Here is an 18,300-nt window from a genome sequence, read left to right on the forward strand (position 1 = left end):
GTCCCTGACATGAAGTTCCTCTTAAATGTACACTCCCCCTTTATACTCCAAATGCCATTACCAAAAGGTAGATTGATTTAAATTTTCATGTGTCATTGTGCTAGACAACAGTGAATGAAAGAGACAGAGTATCCCAGCTTTCATGGAACATCTAGACTAGTGGGGGATGGGCATTTATTAACAGGTCTCATAAGCATTATTAAAACACTTCAAAGCAGAGGCGTATGTGACCTCCATTAAGTTTGTATGTTGTACAGTAAAGATGTCAGCCCCTATGGTTGCTCAGATTAACCTACAGGAGTGTGATTAAATTCTAATTCAGGTTTTCTATCATCCTAATTTTGTGCAGTTTACTAACCTTTCATATTCAAAATTCACAAATATGCTCAATACTAAAGCACCCTGCAGTAGCCCAAACTACCAAAGCAGTGGTTATTGTATCTGTTGGAGTTCATGTCATTAGAAGCAAAAAAACATAACCAATAGATCTGACATCTAATGACTAGGTAACGTAGCTGAAACCTGGCACACAGGAAGACAAGAAGATATTAGAATTACAAAGCTGGGGAAAGACTTTGAGATTCTTAATTTTTAGCTTGGAGTCCACACCTGTACCTCAGGGACCCCAGAAACTCCCCGAGGTCGAATTGTATCTCTGCCTTTGTTCTTCAGAAAGGCTCTGTTGCTTCCTAACAATTTCTCAAAGGAGCCTGTGACCTTAGAAAAGAGATTGGGTCCTTGATCTAATTCCAGAATCCAGAGAAAATGGAAGCTGGCTTTTTGAATTACACAGTAAACGAAGGGCAGAGAATGGCAGGAAGCACTTGTGGTATCTGTTTTCTGCCACCCTGGGCTCTACCCCGGCCCCAGCTACAATTCGCTGAGTTGGCTCTCAGTGTCAAGGTGTCGCAAATCCCTGGCCCTTGCCTCCTATTTGGGGTAAAGAAATTTAGGCTGCAAGCAGGATATATCTTGCAGCCGGGAGAACTTAACCTCAAAGAGAAGAGTCCTGTCTGGGCAGGGAGACAGGCCAGAGAGGCTGTCAACCACAAGGGTGGGTGTGTATCACAGGGAGGTCCTAGGGGGCTAAGACTAACAGAGATGTAGTCTGAGCTTGCTAGGTAACCTACCCAAGACGTTTCCCTGGTCTGAGACTGGTTTTCCGGGTGTGTAGAGATCAAAAGACCACGCCCCTAAACCAGTTTTTTAAAGACGGGGGAGTGGCTTAGCGAGACCCACGCCCCCAGGTCCGCAGTCACCCTACGTCGTGCGTGACGTCCACCGACGCAGAGCAAGCCGCAGTGAGGTCATCGCCCTCCTCCACCGGGAGCCGACCCTCTACGTCGGGGGCGGGGCCTGAGGCCGAGCTCCAGACTCCCTCCGCCCCGCCCCAGCTGCTCCTCCTCGAGGACCGTCCGGCGCGTCACGTGAAGAGTCGGCGGCGCTGGCGGTTGCCGTCAGCTGATTCCCCGGCTTGGTGGCAGTGGCAGCGGCAGCGGCGGCGATGGACTTTCTCCTGGGGAACCCCTTCAGCTCTCCAGTGGGACAGCGCATCGGTGAGTCCCCAGGGCCCCGTGCAGCCCCAACGCAGGGCTTCTCGCCCGGCCGCGGCCCCCCGGGGCGCCTTCAGGTCCCCAGTCACACACCGGAGCGAGGCTGGAAGGGGAACGAGGCTGGCGTGCCTCTCCCCCACTTGGCCCCGCCCATCCTCCCGCCTACTTTGATTGACAAGAGTAGCGGCCCATTAGGAAGCCTCAGTTTGTGGTGGATGCCTACTGCAGCCAATAAATAGAGAAGGCGGGTCCCGGCGGCTGCGGCTCAGCCAATGTGCGGCTGCTGGGGTCGCGAGTCCAGGGAGAAAGTTTTGGGGGTTAAAGGGACTGCGTGGTTTTGCAATCCTTGGACCCCTCGGCCGTTTCCCTCGTCGCTTCCCTAGCCTGGGTCGCGCCGCCTGGGCTCTCGCCTCGTCTCCTTACTGGCTCGCCGGGCGCTCCGGACACGGATATCTGAGAAGGGCTGGAAGTCCATTCTCCCAGGACCAGGAGACCAGGGCTTTGCGTCTGGGAAGGGGGGCAGGGAGTCCTGCCTCCCTCAGGCCCGGGCTATACGCTGGAGAACCCGCTCGACGAAGAGGCCAGGCCTTCGAAACCAAAGCCCCAGGGCGTGCCTGCCTTGGCTGCCCTCACCAACCGGCATCAGGTGGACCGCGTAGAGTCGCAGACCCTGAGCAGGAAGTGAGCTTAGAAACCACCTGATTCGGCCTCCCGTATTTCTCAGTAGATGGAACGGCCAAGCACTCTGGCCGAAACACAGGCCTGCTCAGAGCCCAGGTCTCCTGACTCTTATGCCCCCATGTTGACAGGAAACTTAATAGGTTCTGTGACGTTGCTCTCTGTACGGAGGTTTCCTCACCTGTGATTAGGGGATAATAATGGTCCCTACCTCCCTGGGGCTGTTGTGAAGGTTAAACTCGTTAATAAGTGTAAAAGTACTTAGAAGTGCCTGGCACATGGCCAATGCTATATAAAAGGAAGTGGTACTATTTGTCATCATTGTAACTGAGATCCCACTAAGTGAGTGTCGGGAATTCCTGGAAATGGCCGGACAGTCCGTCTCATAGGCACTCATTCCTGCCCACCAGTGCAGAGAGGACCCACAGGTCATGGCCCAAACAGCTAACACTTCTTCAGGACAGCCTGGGTGTGCCTGCTTGCATGAAGAAGCCACAGGCAGTACTGTGAAACTCCTCATCTTTTTGATGGTTTTTAGCCTTAAGTCCGCCTGGGAAAATTGGATCTTTTAGACAAGACATTCTTTCCATTCTTACTGTCTTGGAAGCCAAACCTTACTTAAGTCTGTTGACCCAGCTCTGTGTTGAAATCGCCCACGTAACCGTTTGTGGCTCTTCTGAGGTTTTGTAATCAAAGCTCTTCAAGAAGGAGCTGGCAGTAGAGAATTTACACACCAGCAAGATCCTGGACCAGAGAGGGGAAGCTGCCCTCTCAGGACCACTGCTCCGCACACACCCCCAACCCCGTGTACATACACACACACACACCCAGTGAGTCGTTGTTTGGAAGCTGAAAAGAGAAGGCAGCTCTTTTCTCATCTTCATTTCTCCAACTGCAGATACCACTGCTTTCATCACAAGCCAAGTCTGAGGCTTCCTACTTTAAAAAAAAAAAAAAAAGCAATCACATATTCCTCAGACTTTTCTAGAAAAGCTCATCTAGATTCCGGGATTTAGATGGCCAAACAAAAGAGCTTCTCTTCTTACCCTGAAAGGTTGCCTGTCTTGGACAAGAAATACCCAGTCTAAAGAGCGTGCTGCTAACTCATAATACCTGAGAGCACAGACCAAGTTTTACAGCGGGAATGGACCCGTCCTTACCCTGGGGCTTTTCCAACCCAGGGCTCTTATCAGAATCCCCTGGAAGACTTGTTAAAGCAGCGAAGGCTGGGCCTCACCCCCAGAGCTAGTGACCCTGTTGGTCTGAGGTAGCCCCTGGATTGGAAACCACACGCTGAAAACCTCTGCTCTTAGCCCATCCTCTTCGTTTACCCGGGAAACTGAGGCCCAGAGACGAGGAGGGGGAGACTGTGACTCACCTAAGCCCCCAGTGAATCAATAGGAAAGCCCAGAGCTCCTGAAATTTGAACCAAAGCTGGAGAGACTTCAAAAGTAGAACTAAATGAAGAATGTCTGCCATTTGAGTTAATGTCTTCAGTATTCTCTCTCTTTTTTTTTTAAGATGAAGAGGTGGCAACAGCACTGATTGGCTGTGATTACTAATGACCTTTTGTATTAGCTGCTTATATTTCTGTAAGCTGCAGGGGTGAAGTAATCTCTTCTCAAGCCTGCCGACTCCATCCCCTCGTTGAGAGTAGAGCCTGGTACTCTCACCTCAGAACTGGCAGCTCTGAGCACAGTGGGTCCTAATGGTATTAATCAGGGGTGAGTGTCACTCAACTCATGAAGTCTCTGTCCCCCTATATGCACCCTTGGTGCTTGCTGCTCCTTCTGCCTGCTCCTGTGTGCATCCTTCAAAGCCCCAGGCATCGTCACCTCCTCCCTGAGGCCTTCTCTGACTCCTTCAGACCCAGCCGTTGCCTATGTACCTTCCCATCACCCTTGCTCCACAGGCTCCCTCACATGGGCCCTGAGCCTCTGCTTCCTCCTGGGTGGAATGGAGGTTATAACAGCACCCACCTCTTAGGACGGTTGTGGAGTAAAGTGAGATGCTCCCTGGAGCATGTTGTGAGTGTGCAGGAAACATCATCATTTGTATTATTTCCACCATCATCACACTAGTAAAGCACCACCCCCTCCTGTTAGTAGTTGTGCAAGCGTCTCCCCTGCTAGACTGAATTTCTTACGGGCAGGTGCTGTACCTTACTGAGCCAGACGCTCAGCGCTTAGCCTGGTGCCTGGCACACAGTAGGAGGGAAGAAAGGAGAAAAGGAAAATAACAGTTTGTGAGCAAACGCCAAATGCCAGGTGCCGCCATGCTGGTATCCCAAGTATTAATGTTCCTGGCCCTGTCGTCAAGCCCAAGTTCTTGTGCCCGACGCACAGGGAGTCTAAACAAACCACAACCTTAGAGTTTGGAGCAGAGAAAGGTTTATTGCAAGGCTGCTCATGCTCAAAAGACCCAAACTCCCTGATGGTTTTCAAGGAAGAGTTTTTAAAGGCAAAAATTTAGGGGGAGGGCTGCAGGGTTTGTAACTTTCTTCTGATTGGCTGATGGGGCGGTAACAGGGTGATGTTCCAGGAATCTCAGTCATCAGCCTTCGGGTTCCAGCCAGTCTGGGCTCCACGTGCTTGTGCTCAGCCTGAAGTCACCATCCTCCACCTGGGTGGGGGCCCAGCTCCTGCAGAAGAACTCGGAGAGCTGTGTCAGACTGTGGTACAGGGACAGGAGGAGGAGCTGGGACCCTGCTTTATTGCCGCACGGTTGTTTCCTGACTGCTTTTCCCTTTTTTCCGCATGCCCTCATTCCCTAGTTAGTGACTGTATGAATCTGCCCTTTGGAACTCAGGGAAGGTCTAGGAGGCTGAAGCCTTTTTCCTACACACAAGAAACTGGGGGCACAGAAAGGCTTTTGTAACTGGGAGGGCCCCACAGGGTCCTGCTCTGTTTGAGTCCCCTCTTTTCTTTAATACTCTTCTATCTTTTTTTTTTTTTTTTTTTGGTTGGGGGAGGTAGTTAGGTTTATTTAATTCTTAGAGGAGGTGCTGGGGATTGAACCCAGAACCCCATGCGTGCTAAGCACGCGCTCTACCACTTGAGCCATACCCTCCCCCAGTACTCTTCAATCTTGAGGGGAACAGGTACGGGACAAGGAAGGGGATAGAGTTCTGGATAGAAACTCGGCAGAGTAACCTAGTTTTAGGGGGACACGGTTTCAGCCCTGCAAGGTTTTGTACTTTTTTCATATCACTAAAATTTAAGTCTGAAGGAAGGTATCACTTCTTAAGGTTTCTCAGCTTAATAGAGTCAAGACCCAGACCCAGGTCTCTCTGGCTGCAGAGCCCTGGTCTTGTCCTGCACCCTCATCACACTGCACCTGGCTGCTCGATGCTTATTTGGAATTTGCAGTAGCCCAGCCCTCCAACATCCACAATTATTGTTCGACCCACAACTAGCTTTTCTGATTATGATGCATATCTGGGTCTGTGCACATTTCCAGGTCACTCATCTGTCGACTGAAGAAAAATGCACAATCTATCAATTGAAAATTATATTTTATCCAGGGACCTTACCGAGGACTGTAACCCGGGGTAGCAGCCTCTCAGATAGCTCTGAGGGACTGTTCCAAAGACTTAAGGAAGAGCCAAGATACATGGGGGAAAAACCTGTAGTCAAACATGAAAAGATTACTGCTAACCACAAAAAAAAAAGACATCTCAAGTTAATGATTTTAGTGCTTTTCTCTGTACAGGAAGATGTAAGAGTCTGGGCTTATTGAAATCATTCCGTTGATATGCATCTTAACTACCTAGAGCCAGTATCTTTTTTTTTCCATCCTGAATTCCCCTCAGGGTGCACTGTGTGGAGGCTGGGGGGCTGCAGTGGCTGAGGGCTTGATGGTCTGTTTACTGGAAGAGCAATGACATGTTTTGTCCACACACCCTCAGCTATTAGTGGGAGATTCTCCCAAGGGCAGCAGTCTGTGGCTGAAAGGATCCCAGATAATGAGCACTAGCTGGAATTGACCCAGCCCTCTTCTTCCAAGGATTTTAAAACCTTTCCCAGGTATTCTGTGAGGACAGATCTTACTGTTATAGAGGGATGACAGAAGGCAACCCAAGAACCCCATTTTCCATTTCCGACTGTTGGCTCACCCCTGGCGCTTTGAGCTGCAGACACAACTGACTCTTGAAAGCAGGTTGCCAACAGGAGAGACTGTAAATTACGGGCAGCGGGGGACCAGCCCCCCGGTAGTTGGGGTGGTGTTAGCCGGATGTGATGGGAGAAGAGCTCAGAGCTGAGACTGAGCCCTGGGGTGGACAGGGGAGGTGGAAGGTCAGGGAGAGTCGCCCTTAGCTCCGCAAAAGCCAAGCCAGGGGAGCCACCGGAAGGCATCACGGATGAGAGACCACAGGCATTAGCAGGAGGAGAACATCCTGGGCCCTCTGAGGTGCCATTTTGGAAACCAAACTGGACGCTCAAGCAGTGATGTCAAGGGGTCTCCAGGCTGGGAGGCGGGAGAACTGGGTCCATTTCCAGTTCTGCTAACTGTGCCACAGCCCCTTTCTGTAACGATGAGGAGCAACTGAGGGGACAGGGGAAGACAAAAGAGGGTTGATACTAGAGGGAAGAAAGAGACTGACAGCCGTTGTGGAGGGATGACAGAACTGACCACCGGCCCAGGGGCGGGGGCAGGAGTGACGTTACACGGAGGGAGCCCAGTGCCAGCACAGACCTCACGCTGGGACTGGCTGCCTCCTTTGGTAGTGAGCTCCCCACCCCTGGAGGTGTGAAGGCAGAGGTCAGAGGGAAGGGAGGCTGCAAAGAGGATTCCTGAATGGTTGGCAGGGTTGACTAGACCAGGATTTGCAAACTTTTCCTGTAAAGGGCCAGATAGTGAATATTTTTAGTTTGGGGGGGCCATGAGAGTGGCAAGCAGGCAGACGGTAAGCAGTGCAAGGGCCCGGCTGTGTTCCTGTCAAGCTTTATTTATGGACACTGAAATTTGAATTTTGTGTGGTTTTCACATGTCGTGAAATGTTCTTCTTCTTTGGATTTTTTTTCAACTATTTAAAAATGTAAAGACCGTGCTTAGCTTGTAGGCCATATCAAAGCAGACTGCATTTGGACGTTATAGTTTGCTGACCTCTGAGCCAGAGGCAGAATGATGGAGGGCATTGTTCTTCAAAGTGGGGTCCCAGAGCACCCCCAGCAGAGATGCTTGAAGATACTCCAGCTCTGGACCACGTGCGTCAGAATCTCTGCCACTTCCTACTCTGTGCCCCAGGGAGCCCTCACGTCTTGAAGCTCTGGTGCTGGTTCCAGGTTAGAACTCAAATCTCTGTCTTGAGAATAACAGGGACTAATGTCTAGAAAATGCTTCATGTCAGCTGGCTGCATAGCACATAGTAAGGCAGTCCGGGATGAGCTCCTGAGTACAGACCAGGTGGTCTGAGTCCTAGTTTATCCTTCCCTGCTTTGTTACCTGGCACAAGTTACTTGACCTCTCTGTTCTCCAGTTTCCTGTCTATAAAATAAGGGTAGTAATGGCATGTATCAGTTGGGATTGCTGCGTTGCTGTGTTGGGAGACTGTTGTGTTGCCACATTATGAAGCATTTGGCCCAATGCCTGCCAGACGGCAGTTATCCATCGTTGTTAGCTGTTGTGATTTTTCCTCAGTGTTATCATCATTGTTAGGGCATAGTCTCAATTTGTGACAGAGCCAAGGTGCCCACCCAGGGCTCTGGCTCCAGTGCAGCCTCTGTCTGGTCTTGGTGTCGCTGGGAGTGAGCAGTTGCTGGCTGGCTGGGTGGCAGCCACATTCACAGATGCGTCAGGTTTCAGGCTGTGGGGTGGAGCCACTTCTCACTTGGGAATTAAAGCCTTTGCCTGACCCTACAGCTGGAGCTGGTGAATAGGTTTTGTTCCCTCACTGAGCTCAAAGAAATAAGAGTAAAGTCCCGGATTTCCGCCCTTTTGGTTTTAGGGAAAAAACAAAAACAAAAACCCTCAGTGTCTTCTGATTAGCTTGGGGCCATCACCCCATGAAAAGCAGGGGGATTCAGGACAAGTTAACTCTTTACCTCCTTACCAAGGAGGTCTCAGTCTAGGCTAGCGCTTTCCAGGACTTCTGCCCTGCATGTACCACCTTTAGTTTTATTTTCGCAATGTTTTCCTCTCGTTGGCTCACCTTTTTAAATTTCAGTTTATCCTGTAATTACATTCCGAAATCATGGCTTTGATGAGCTGGTTCGTGTTTCTCCCTTCCACTCTACATTAAATACGCAACTCTAAAAACGTCTTTACGTTGGCCCATGAGCTCACCTAACGCTTTCCCAGGTGGTACATTTTGGCCACTCGGACATAAGCAGTCTGAATAGGTCCGAACTTAGACTCTGCATCAGAAGATCTGTGTTCAAGTGCCAGCTCCTCCCCTTCCCAGCCTTGTCCCCCAGGCAAGTGACAAAACCTCCCAGGGGCTCTTGCCCCCACGGACATGGGAAACTTGGCAATCAGTCGAGCACCGAAGAGTGCCGTGGAGACCAAACATCTGTGCAAGACCCATGGGGAGGACCTGGGCTTTGCTATTGATGGGGAGGGGCAAGAAGGGAAGGAGGGAGCCAGAGAGAAGAGGAGGGAAGAGCCAGCCAGACCGCATGCAGCTGAGACTAGGAAAATTGAAGGACAGACAGAGGCGTCCCCTGTTCTCCTGGAACTTGTTTGCATTGATCGAGGATAAACCCTTGGGGTGTTTAACTTTATGTGTCCAGTTGGCCAGGCCATGGTACCCAGGTATTAAGCCAAACATTATTTTGGATGTTTCTGTGAAGGTACTTTTTAGGTGAAATTAACATTTAAGTCAGAATTTGAGAAAAGCGATTACCCAGTGTGGGGAGGGGGCTCACCCAATCAGTTGAAGGCATTAATAGAAGAAAGACGGGCCTCTCCAGAAGAGGGAATTCTGCCAGCAGACAACCTCTGGACTTGAGCCATATGTGTTCTCCGAGTCTTCAGCCGGCTGGCCTGCCCTGCAGATTTTGAACTTGCCAAGCCTCCATAGTAGCATAAGCAATTCCTTAAATCTCGTGATAGATAAATAGAAAGATAGATAGATGTGTCAGTAACATCTTTGAATAGGTCAGAGCTTAGACTCTGCATCAGAAGATCAGGGTTCAAGTGCCAGCTCCTCTCCTTCCCAGCTTTTTCTTCCCCCAGCTCACAAATGTTGGGGGAAGAAAAAGAGAATGTCATACACACCTTGGGCAGCCACTTCAAGCCTCTGCTGTCACAGCCCTGCTCCTTCTTACCTGGATATTTTTTTAAAACCCTCCTTCATCTAGGGAATAGGGCTGTAGCTCCATGGTAAAGTGTGTACTTAGCATGCATGAGGTCCTGGGTTCAATCCCCAATACCTCCATTTTTAAAAAATAATGATAGTAGTAATAATTTTTAAAACTACCACTTTTCCCATCCATGAAATAGACATCAATACTCACTGAAGCATTATCGAATACCTACATGATCAAAATTAATTAAATTTTCTCTCTGCTAAATTATTATCTTTCTTAAATTCATGTAGAAATATAAGTAGCAAGTAAAACTTTTAAAGAAAAAAAATTTTTAAAGCCCTCCTTCATCTGACTGAAATTTTCTTCAGTTAGGTGCTATAATTAGTTACATCAACTTTAAAATTGGGGGTTGCAGAAGTTATGCCTTCTGTAAGGTATTTTAGAGTTCCTCTGCGGTTACAAAATGGCAGGGGAGAGGCAGCCAGGGTTTTGAGGAAGGATGGCTTAGCCACTCAGGAAACTGATGGAACTTTCCATGCTGGTTCTGGAAAGAGCTGTTCATTTGGAAAGTAGGCTTCAAGACAGTTTGCTAACTGGAAAGAAAAAAAAATGGCTTCTGCATGTATGTGATTTAAAAATCTATTTTATGGGAAGGAATGCTTGAAGTTTTCAAACAATGAGTTTGGGGTTGATATTTTTATAGTTGGCAGTGTTTGTGTTGGTGCTGGCTGTTGGGCTCAGTGGGACACAGAGCTCATGACGTGCATCCTCCCATTTCTTCCTCACACAGCCCTGGAAGGTGAGCGCTTTAGTTATTTCTGTTCTGCAGGAGAGGAACTATGGCACAGAGAGGTTAAGGAATTCTCTCAGGGTCACACAGCTAGTGAGTACTCAAGTCAGGACTTAAACTAGGATTTGTCTGTGTCCAGATCCCACCCTTTTAACTTTTCCACCTCATTGCTTCCCCTTAGAATCGAAAGGGACCTGCCAGGTTTCCTTTGAGGAAAATGTCTGGGTCCAGGGTCCATCTAGGGACAAGCTTGTTCATCATAGTTCCTTCTGTCCTCCTCGCAGACACACATCTTTAGCATATTGGTTGCCTCCTGCTGCTTATCCCTGACCTGACAGAAAGCACAGGTGAAGCCATCCTGTTATCAGGAGAACACAACCTTCCCCAGGAGCCACTGGGAAGAGAATTCCACTTGTGTCTCAGTGGCCAGAACTGAGTCACAGGGCCTCTTCCGGCTACAGGGAAGCCAAGAAAAGCTAAACAGTGTGGGCTGGTGGAGAGCTGTCTTTCACAAGCCACAGACTGCTACAGTCTGCTTCAGCCAGAAGAGTTAATAAATACCTAATGTAGTCACAGGGTGAGTTAACACGAATACCACATCCAGCGTGGGCAGGTGAGTGAGTTCGCACACTGCGTTTCCAGGAGGACAGCACAGCTGGCCTGTGTCCCAAGGGGATCGATGGGAGTGGTGAAGGCTCCAGAGGTCACGGCCAGGGTGGAGTGGTCATAGGAACTGAGGAAGGTAGCATGGAGGTGAGATTAAGGAGGGACTTGACACTTAAAAAAAAATTGGTCATAGGACTGCTGAATGGAAGAAAAATTAGGGTTTCTACGCAACCGCTCCTTAGGGATCAATAAAAGCCAAAGGGTGGGAATATTTATTTAAATTAACGTGCTCTAGGATTTATTGTCTTCATGCATTTGGTGTCATTCCTCATTCAGTCATTCATCAAACCCGTACTGCAGGTTTATCTCAGACCGGGTCCTGTCTGGAGTAGAGAATTCAGTGACTCATGAGCCTTAATCTCCACCCTGGCATTCACAGCCTAATGGGAGAGACAGAGAATAGAGAAATAAATACCAAGGAGTTATTTTAACAACTCCACTAAACAGAGCTTATAGTTGTGGCCTGCACAAAATGCTGTCACAGGGAGACTTGACCTTGGGCTGGGCTCAGGAGCATGGGTCACAGGAGGGAGACGGCGAGGAGCATGTTGGTGGAAGGTCAGGCTCTCTCACAAGCACAGAGGGCTGAGGGAGTAGAACGGTGGGGGCGAGGGGTGGGGGGGATCCTGGCAGAAGGCACTTGGTGGGAAGAGGAAGTAGGAAGAAGGCCGGGTCTCCAAGCCACATCCTGCCACCAGGCTTTGGGATACGTTGGCTGCAAGTGACAGATGGGAGACCAGCCAACACAGCCGGGCCTGCCCCATGCGCTGGGCTCACCTGGCAAGAAGTCTGAAGGTCGGCGGTTTCAGGGTTGCTGTGACAGCTCAGCAATGCCTTTCGACACAAGGCTCTTTCTTTCTCTGTCCTGAACGTGCTGGCATTGTGTCCTGAGCGTGTAGCCTCCTGCACTCAAGCTCCCAGCACCAATTTCCCACGCTGACTCCTAGAAGACAGGAAGGAAGGAGACGGGGAGAAAAGGCTCCCCCTCCCCACTGCTGCCCTGCAGACACCCCGTGCTCCCCAGGGGTCAGGGCTGGGCGCTGGGTTGGGGCCACTGCTTTGGTCGGGGACGAGGCTGTGGGGCAGCCTAGGGGTTGTCTGTGCCTGATTCCCTCTGTCTGGCTTTGAGGAGTGGTCTGCCGGGCCATAGGCATTGTTCCCCTCTGGATCCTCAGCCTCCCTTGGGGTCCTGGATCTTTCCCGGCCTCAGCACTGCCTTTTCTCCCTCCTTCAGGTCTCTTCTCCCCAGTCCTTTAGACTAACCCTCTAGCCCCTCTCCTCCCCGTCATCCCTTATGGTTCATCACTGCACCATTCACTCTGCACATGCCCTTCCCCCGCCAGGAGCATCCCTGCTCATCTTCCCCAGCCTGGCAGCTCATGCTCTGTGCTCAGCTCAGATGGCACCTCCTCACTGGAAACTTCCCGGGTCCCCCTGTCGGGGCTCACCCCCTGCTCTCGGCCCCCCCCCCCAGTGCCCTGGACTGACCTCAGTCACATCACTTGTCATTTTGCACTAAAAATGTCTGTCCAGTTCCTCTCCCTGACTGCTGTGAGACCCCCTCAAGGGCAGGGACTCTGTTCTTCATCTTTGTCTCTCTCGCACCTGGCACCTGGCGCCGGGCTGGACAAACAGTTGCTCAGACAGGGTGGTGGGAGGGCAGAGGGGTGGGTGGGAGAGACTGGGTGGGCAGGAAGGGGGCATCTGGAGGCAGCTAGAGGAGAGGGCAGATGGGATGAAGGGGCACTGGGCAGGGGATGGAGGCAGGTGGTGGGGAGGGAGGGGCGGGGAACAGAGATAGGTGTTACTTAGAGCAAATTCCAAACAGCTTATCATTTCACTGATGAATATTTCAGTGTGTCTCTTAAAGGTATGGAATAGGATTTTTATTTAAAAACACACAACCAAGCCATAATCACAAGGCCACTGCACACTTTTAAAGTATGCAGATGTTGTTTTTTCAAGCCTGAAAAACAGTAAAGACTAAAAGGAAAGCTCCCCAAAGGTTCGCTGTGGTTCCTTTGGGTGATACTGGTAGGTGGCTTTCATACTGGAAAGACGGCATTCCGTGAGTGTGGTCTAAAGAGAAGATGGCTGTGGGTGCCCTGGCTGGGGTACCGGCCAGAGGAGGAGGATCTCAAAAGAAGGCCTGTGGCAGCCACCCAGAGCTGACGCGTCGTGTCACTGCTTGCTTTATTGTAGCAGCTGACTGCCGTTCTCTCCCTGTCACCCAGGTAGGTGAGCCCTGGTCACAGTTGAGGTGGGCCTAGGGCTGCTACTGAACTTGGCCTTTAAGACAGATCCTTACTATTTACAAACCATATTTTATTGAATCTAGAAAGAGAAAAACTGCCAGCTGAGCTCTGACAGGTCATTGTTTGGAAGAAACATCCCAGCATCAGAGGGAGGGGCTCAAGAATGAAAAGGGAGCTTAGGGTCAGTGAAACACGAGGAATGGTACCCAGGGTGGGGTAGGGACAAGTACTCAGCCCTCAGCTGGAGCGGCAAGGTGGCCTGGAGGCTCAGTCAGTCCTTCCACAAACATTGGACAAACCTCTACTCTGTCCCTCCAGAGGGCAGGCCCCGGTGAGAAATCTGTCCCCAGGAAGCAGGTGAGGGGTGGAGCAGAGTGCCAGCACACCAGACTAGAGGCCCACCAGGCCTGGCTTTGCATCCCCACTCCTGCACTTATGGGTGTGGGCATCAGCTGTCCCCACACGTGGTGGGAACTGCAGGGCGGTGACAAAAGCTGAGGTACGCAGAGGGTCTAGCATAGGCTGACATTCCGTGAATGCTGGTCACTGCGTCACTGTTACCTATGATGACACTGCCGGGTGCAGGGTGAGGGCTGACACGGTTTGCCCAGTTGGAGGCAACACTGCAGGGCTGGCACTAGGCGGGTAGGGCCTTAAAAGTCTTCCCCATGAGCACATCCAAATCTCACACCCCTCATACTGTCTCAGCACTTGCTCTTTTCTGCCGGGGCGTTTTTGCCTTTGTGGTGTCCTGTAGTCCTACACTGGACTGTAGGCTTCCTGAAGGCAGGACCTGGTCAGTTTTGCTCATTGATGTCTCCCGGGGCCTGGGTGACACGTGTTGAGAATGTTTCGGAGGAATTGAACTTAGTGGTTAAGAGTACAGATTGGGGAACTAGACCACTTTGGGTTCAAATCCCTGAAACATACAAGCTGTGTGATGATGGGCAAGCCACTGACCTCTCTGTGCCCCTCAGTTTTTCCGTCCTCCACCTTAGGGGCTGGGTGAGGGCTGACTGAGCTGGTGTGAAGTGCCGAGCCCCGTGCTTGGTGCGAACTGAGAGCCCGGTGAGTCAGGGACGTGGTGGTCATCTCGCAGTCGCCTGTGAAGCGGTGCCTGCCTGCAGGGAAGCAAAGCGTCCCAGGCAGAAGCCCAGGCGCGTGGAAGAACAAGGCCCGCAGGGGGAGGGAGGTGAGCACAGCTGATCGGGGCTGAGCTCAGCCCCCAGCGTCCCTCTCAGGCACTGGCGGGGGTCATGGACAATATTTAGGCAGAGAAAAGCACTGGCTGGATTTATGTTGGAAGAGGAACATGTGGAGGTGATGGTCCAGGCCTGGAGGAAGCAGCAGGGCCTGAATCACCAGAGCTGTCGCCGTGCTGATGGAGTCAGGGCAACTGAGACACAGAGTCGAGTAGCTGGAACCCTCAGGACTTGGTGACTGATCATGCAGAGTGGTGGGGAGATGGCTCTAGGCTGCTGCCCTCTGGACTGACCTGGGCAGGAGGTGGTCGATGCGGCTCGCATCCATCATCTGACCGTAGGGGTCCCCTGAGCACCTGCAGAGATGGCCTCCTGCAAAGGAGGGCTTCCCCTCTGGCCGAGAGGCTGGCCAGATATTCAGGGTCCCCCAAGGACGAAGAGGCTGACACCAGGGCCTGGAGCTGGAAGGCCACTCTCCAGCCACTCTCTCCTGCTCTCGGCCCAAGTCACAGTCATGGTACTTAGCAGTTACCCATCACTGCTCTTTATCTGACACTGTATATGTGACATCAGGCTGCAAAGTCCCAAGGCCTGTGAGGGAGGCAGTCTTCCCCTGGTTTCATGGATGAGGAACCAAGACTCAGAGGCTCGGATCCTTGTCCATGGTCTCTGAGTTCAGAGGTGGGGCCAGACTCACTCACTCCAAAGCTATGCCTCTGCCCAGCCTGGCTGTGCCTACCCCAGCCCCACACCAAGAAGACAGACAGACGGGCGCCCAGCAAACCCATCCGCCGCCTGCCAGCCCTGGATGACAGCAAGCAGTTTGCAGGGCCTGGCTTCTCAGGAGCTGGAGGCAAGGACAGAGCTGTCACAGGGCCCGCAAAAGTTATCGCCAGCAGCCCAGAGCTCGAGAAGTCAGCTGTCATTCTTTTGGAACTGGTAACCATTGTCAGGGTTTTTATTCCCTCTTCTTAAAATAGCCAGCTGAGTTCCTTTTGTGGTTAAAAACAAAAACAAAACACATACCCCCGGATTCCTGTGGGTTTAAATTTCTGCCCTTAATGGAGCACCCTACCCCTTGGATGCCTTTATTAAGGAAGTCTCAGAACGCTCCCCAGACCCGCAGGGAGGGGCCCGGGCGCACCTCTTCTGCTGGGATTTCTCAGACAGCTCTCTTCTCTCTCCTACCTCTTCCTTCGTTTCCTCTCCCCCTTCCTGTTTAGAATGACAGAAGCTCCCTCTTTTCCCCCACTCCTGCCAAAAAAGCTCCATTCTCTGAATGGCTCCACCTACGGCCGGCACACAGGACTAAAGAACTTGCCAGCTGTGCTCAGGCTGGCATCAGACTAGCGCGCCCGGGGTCCTTATGCATCCACGTTGTTTCCTTGGGATGGCTTTCCTCTTACTTACCAGTCTCCCCGCTGCCCCCTTAACAGCCGCTTGCCTTTCCAAAGTAACCATGACCCCTTCTAAAACCTTGACACTCTCTCTCCCAAGAGAAGAGAGGTGCCCATCGCTTTCCAGCGGTCACTGGGGGGATTATAAGGGGATCTGATGAGGGAACCTCGGAGAGGCCTGCTGGTGGGGCCAGGGGTCCAGGAGGGGGCAGGTGGCCTGAGTGGTTCAGGAGGACCCTTCTGGGACAGCAGAGCTCCCTGATTCCTGATTAGGGACGGGGCAGTGGCATCAGTGACCACCCCTCCCTTACTACCGCGTGACCTCTCCGTGCCTCAGTGTCCTCACTCGTTACATGAGGACAACAGTGTACACCTTACAGGTGTGAGGATTGAATCACCTTCTTTATATAAACAGCTCGTGGTGCTTGGTGTTACCTAGTCTATAACTTGGGAAGTTAAAATATTACCGCTGTGGAAGGGCCTGCAGGCCCGGCTTGGGGGCTCGGGAGGCCTCGCAGGGTTTGGGCACAGAAGGGATGTTGCCACTTTCAAGTTTCAGGAAGTTCACTCCGAGTCAGCATGGAGGATGGATAGGGGAGCGAGGCAGAAGGAGCTGAGGCTGTGGCTGACGAGGGAGGGGATGTGGCCTGGCTGGGGCAGTGGCAGAGGGCAGGGCAGGAGGGGAACAGGGAGAATGGAGTGAGTGTCAGGAGCTGGAATTGGCAGGACTTGGACTCGGGGGCCCAGGAGAGGTAGTCAGGAGTCAGGTTGATTAGTCTTTCTGGCCCGTGTGACCGTTGGTCACCAGGACCTGGCTTCTGAAGGAGGAGCAGTTCTGTGTCGTTGATGAGCCAGTGTTCCCCTAGACCCTCCACAGTAGGACATGGCCCCCTGCACTTGGAGGGACCCTTGTCCAGCTCTCTTTGGTTCTGCTCACGTGATTCAGGAGGTGTATGAGTGCCCAGGGGTTGGGGGGTGTGACACAGAGAAGCCGCACCCAGGACGTAACTGTGGGCTGAGCGAGTCCATCTTGCAAACCCTTCTAGAGGGAGCCTCCCCTCATCCCCTCCCGCAGCCATCACCAAGGGAGCAAAGCAGCCCTCCCTGTTGCTGGGTCCCCACTGGGTTGCCTCCGCTGCCTGGCGTGTGTCCTGGGCCACCCTGGCATCCATCTGACCGCAGGACCCAAGGGGGACCCAGGGTGGAACTGAAGTCAGGCCAACTTCAAAGGCAAGGTCACAGGAGCTACCACTTTAGGGAGCTGACTGTGCCGGACTAGCCCAGGTGCTGCTTGACAGGATGAGTCTCCCTGCCTGGCTAGAAGAGTGCCCTGCCCAGTCACGGACTCTGCCCTCTCTGTCCTGCTGGGTCTGGCTCAGAGCTCCACCTCTTTAAAGGGGCTTCAGAGGGCAGGGACCATGTCTGTCCACATCGCATCTCCAGGGCCTAGAGCAGGCCTAGCACAACAGTAGCTGTGTGACACATGAGGGGTCACCAGCCTCCCGGATGTCAGCCGTCCCCATGAACAGGGTGAAGAGAGAGCCTCCCTTGCACCGTCACGTGGAATCACACTCCCCACGTGTCTGGTCCACGGGGCTCCAGGGAAAGGACACACAGCTGACAGCGCTGTGCCAGCAGGTGCACTGAGGCCACAGGTGTGTGAGTTCCCCACCCGTGGGGCCAGGGTCTGAAGCCCAGGACACAGCTGTGATGGAGGGGACTTGGATAGTGCCCTGCATCAGGACCCCAAGGGTCTCACTCCTGAGCCCTAAATGCGAGTCAGGTCCTGTCTTGTCACACAGTTCCACCAACGGTAAAAATGCACGCATTTGCCTGACTTACATGCAGGGTAACTAATGTGTGGGACAGAATGTTGCCCGAGAAAAGCAGGGTACGAAATAATCTCTGTGCGCCCTGCTGGAATTCGTTTTAAAGTCAAGTCTGCGTAAGGAATGACTCTAGAAGGTGCAGAGATAAGGGAAGACGGACGGAGTGAATGTAGGGACAGCCCTGTGATTTTAAAGACCGTTTCTGAATGTCCTCACGTGTTCTGTTCCGTGTTCACCACTCACCCACCACCTCTCACACTGGAGCACATAGAAGGTGGCCAGTGGGTCCCTACACTGAGCGGACCTTCAACAAAGGGTCACCGACCGTGGCCTTGACAGGGCTCAAGAGTCTCGTAGCTGACCCCTGGCCGGGAGACCTCACCCTAAGAATTGGCTCAGCCTGAACTCAATAGAGATGACGGCTGCCCAGCATTGTGAATGTACTAAATGCCACTGAACGTATGCTTCATAATGATTAATTTTCTGTTGTGTGACTTTCACCTCAGCTAAAAAAAACCCACCACCACTTACTGAGCACCTGTTTTCTGTCTGCAGAAAGGCTGGCTCGAAGGGGAAGGCCACGGCCAGATCTCCCATCGGCAACAAGTCAGGATTTAAACTACCCCATGTCCTTTGCCTCATAGGTGGGGAATGTCTCCGGGAGATTTGAGAGAAACGGG

General features: G+C 52.0%; 1 protein-coding gene across 4 annotated transcripts in view; it reads left to right on the top strand.

The window, feature by feature from the left end:
• Positions 1-1,316: 1,316 nt before the first annotated feature.
• The window catches only part of TOM1 (target of myb1 membrane trafficking protein), a 39,541-nt gene continuing 22,557 nt past the window's right edge, over positions 1,317-18,300 (top strand). The window contains exon 1 of one of the 4 annotated variants that reach the window (XM_032492104.1): positions 1,317-1,556. In XM_032492104.1, the coding sequence (XP_032347995.1) occupies positions 1,505-1,556 (52 nt within the window). In that variant the 5' untranslated portion in view covers positions 1,317-1,504. The remainder of the gene's footprint in view (positions 1,557-18,300) is intronic. The other 3 variants (XM_032492106.1, XM_032492108.1, XM_032492107.1) reach the window with 3 other exon arrangements.

This window comes from Camelus ferus, chromosome 12, assembly GCF_009834535.1.
Source record: "Camelus ferus isolate YT-003-E chromosome 12, BCGSAC_Cfer_1.0, whole genome shotgun sequence".
Lineage (NCBI taxonomy): Eukaryota > Metazoa > Chordata > Mammalia > Artiodactyla > Camelidae > Camelus > Camelus ferus.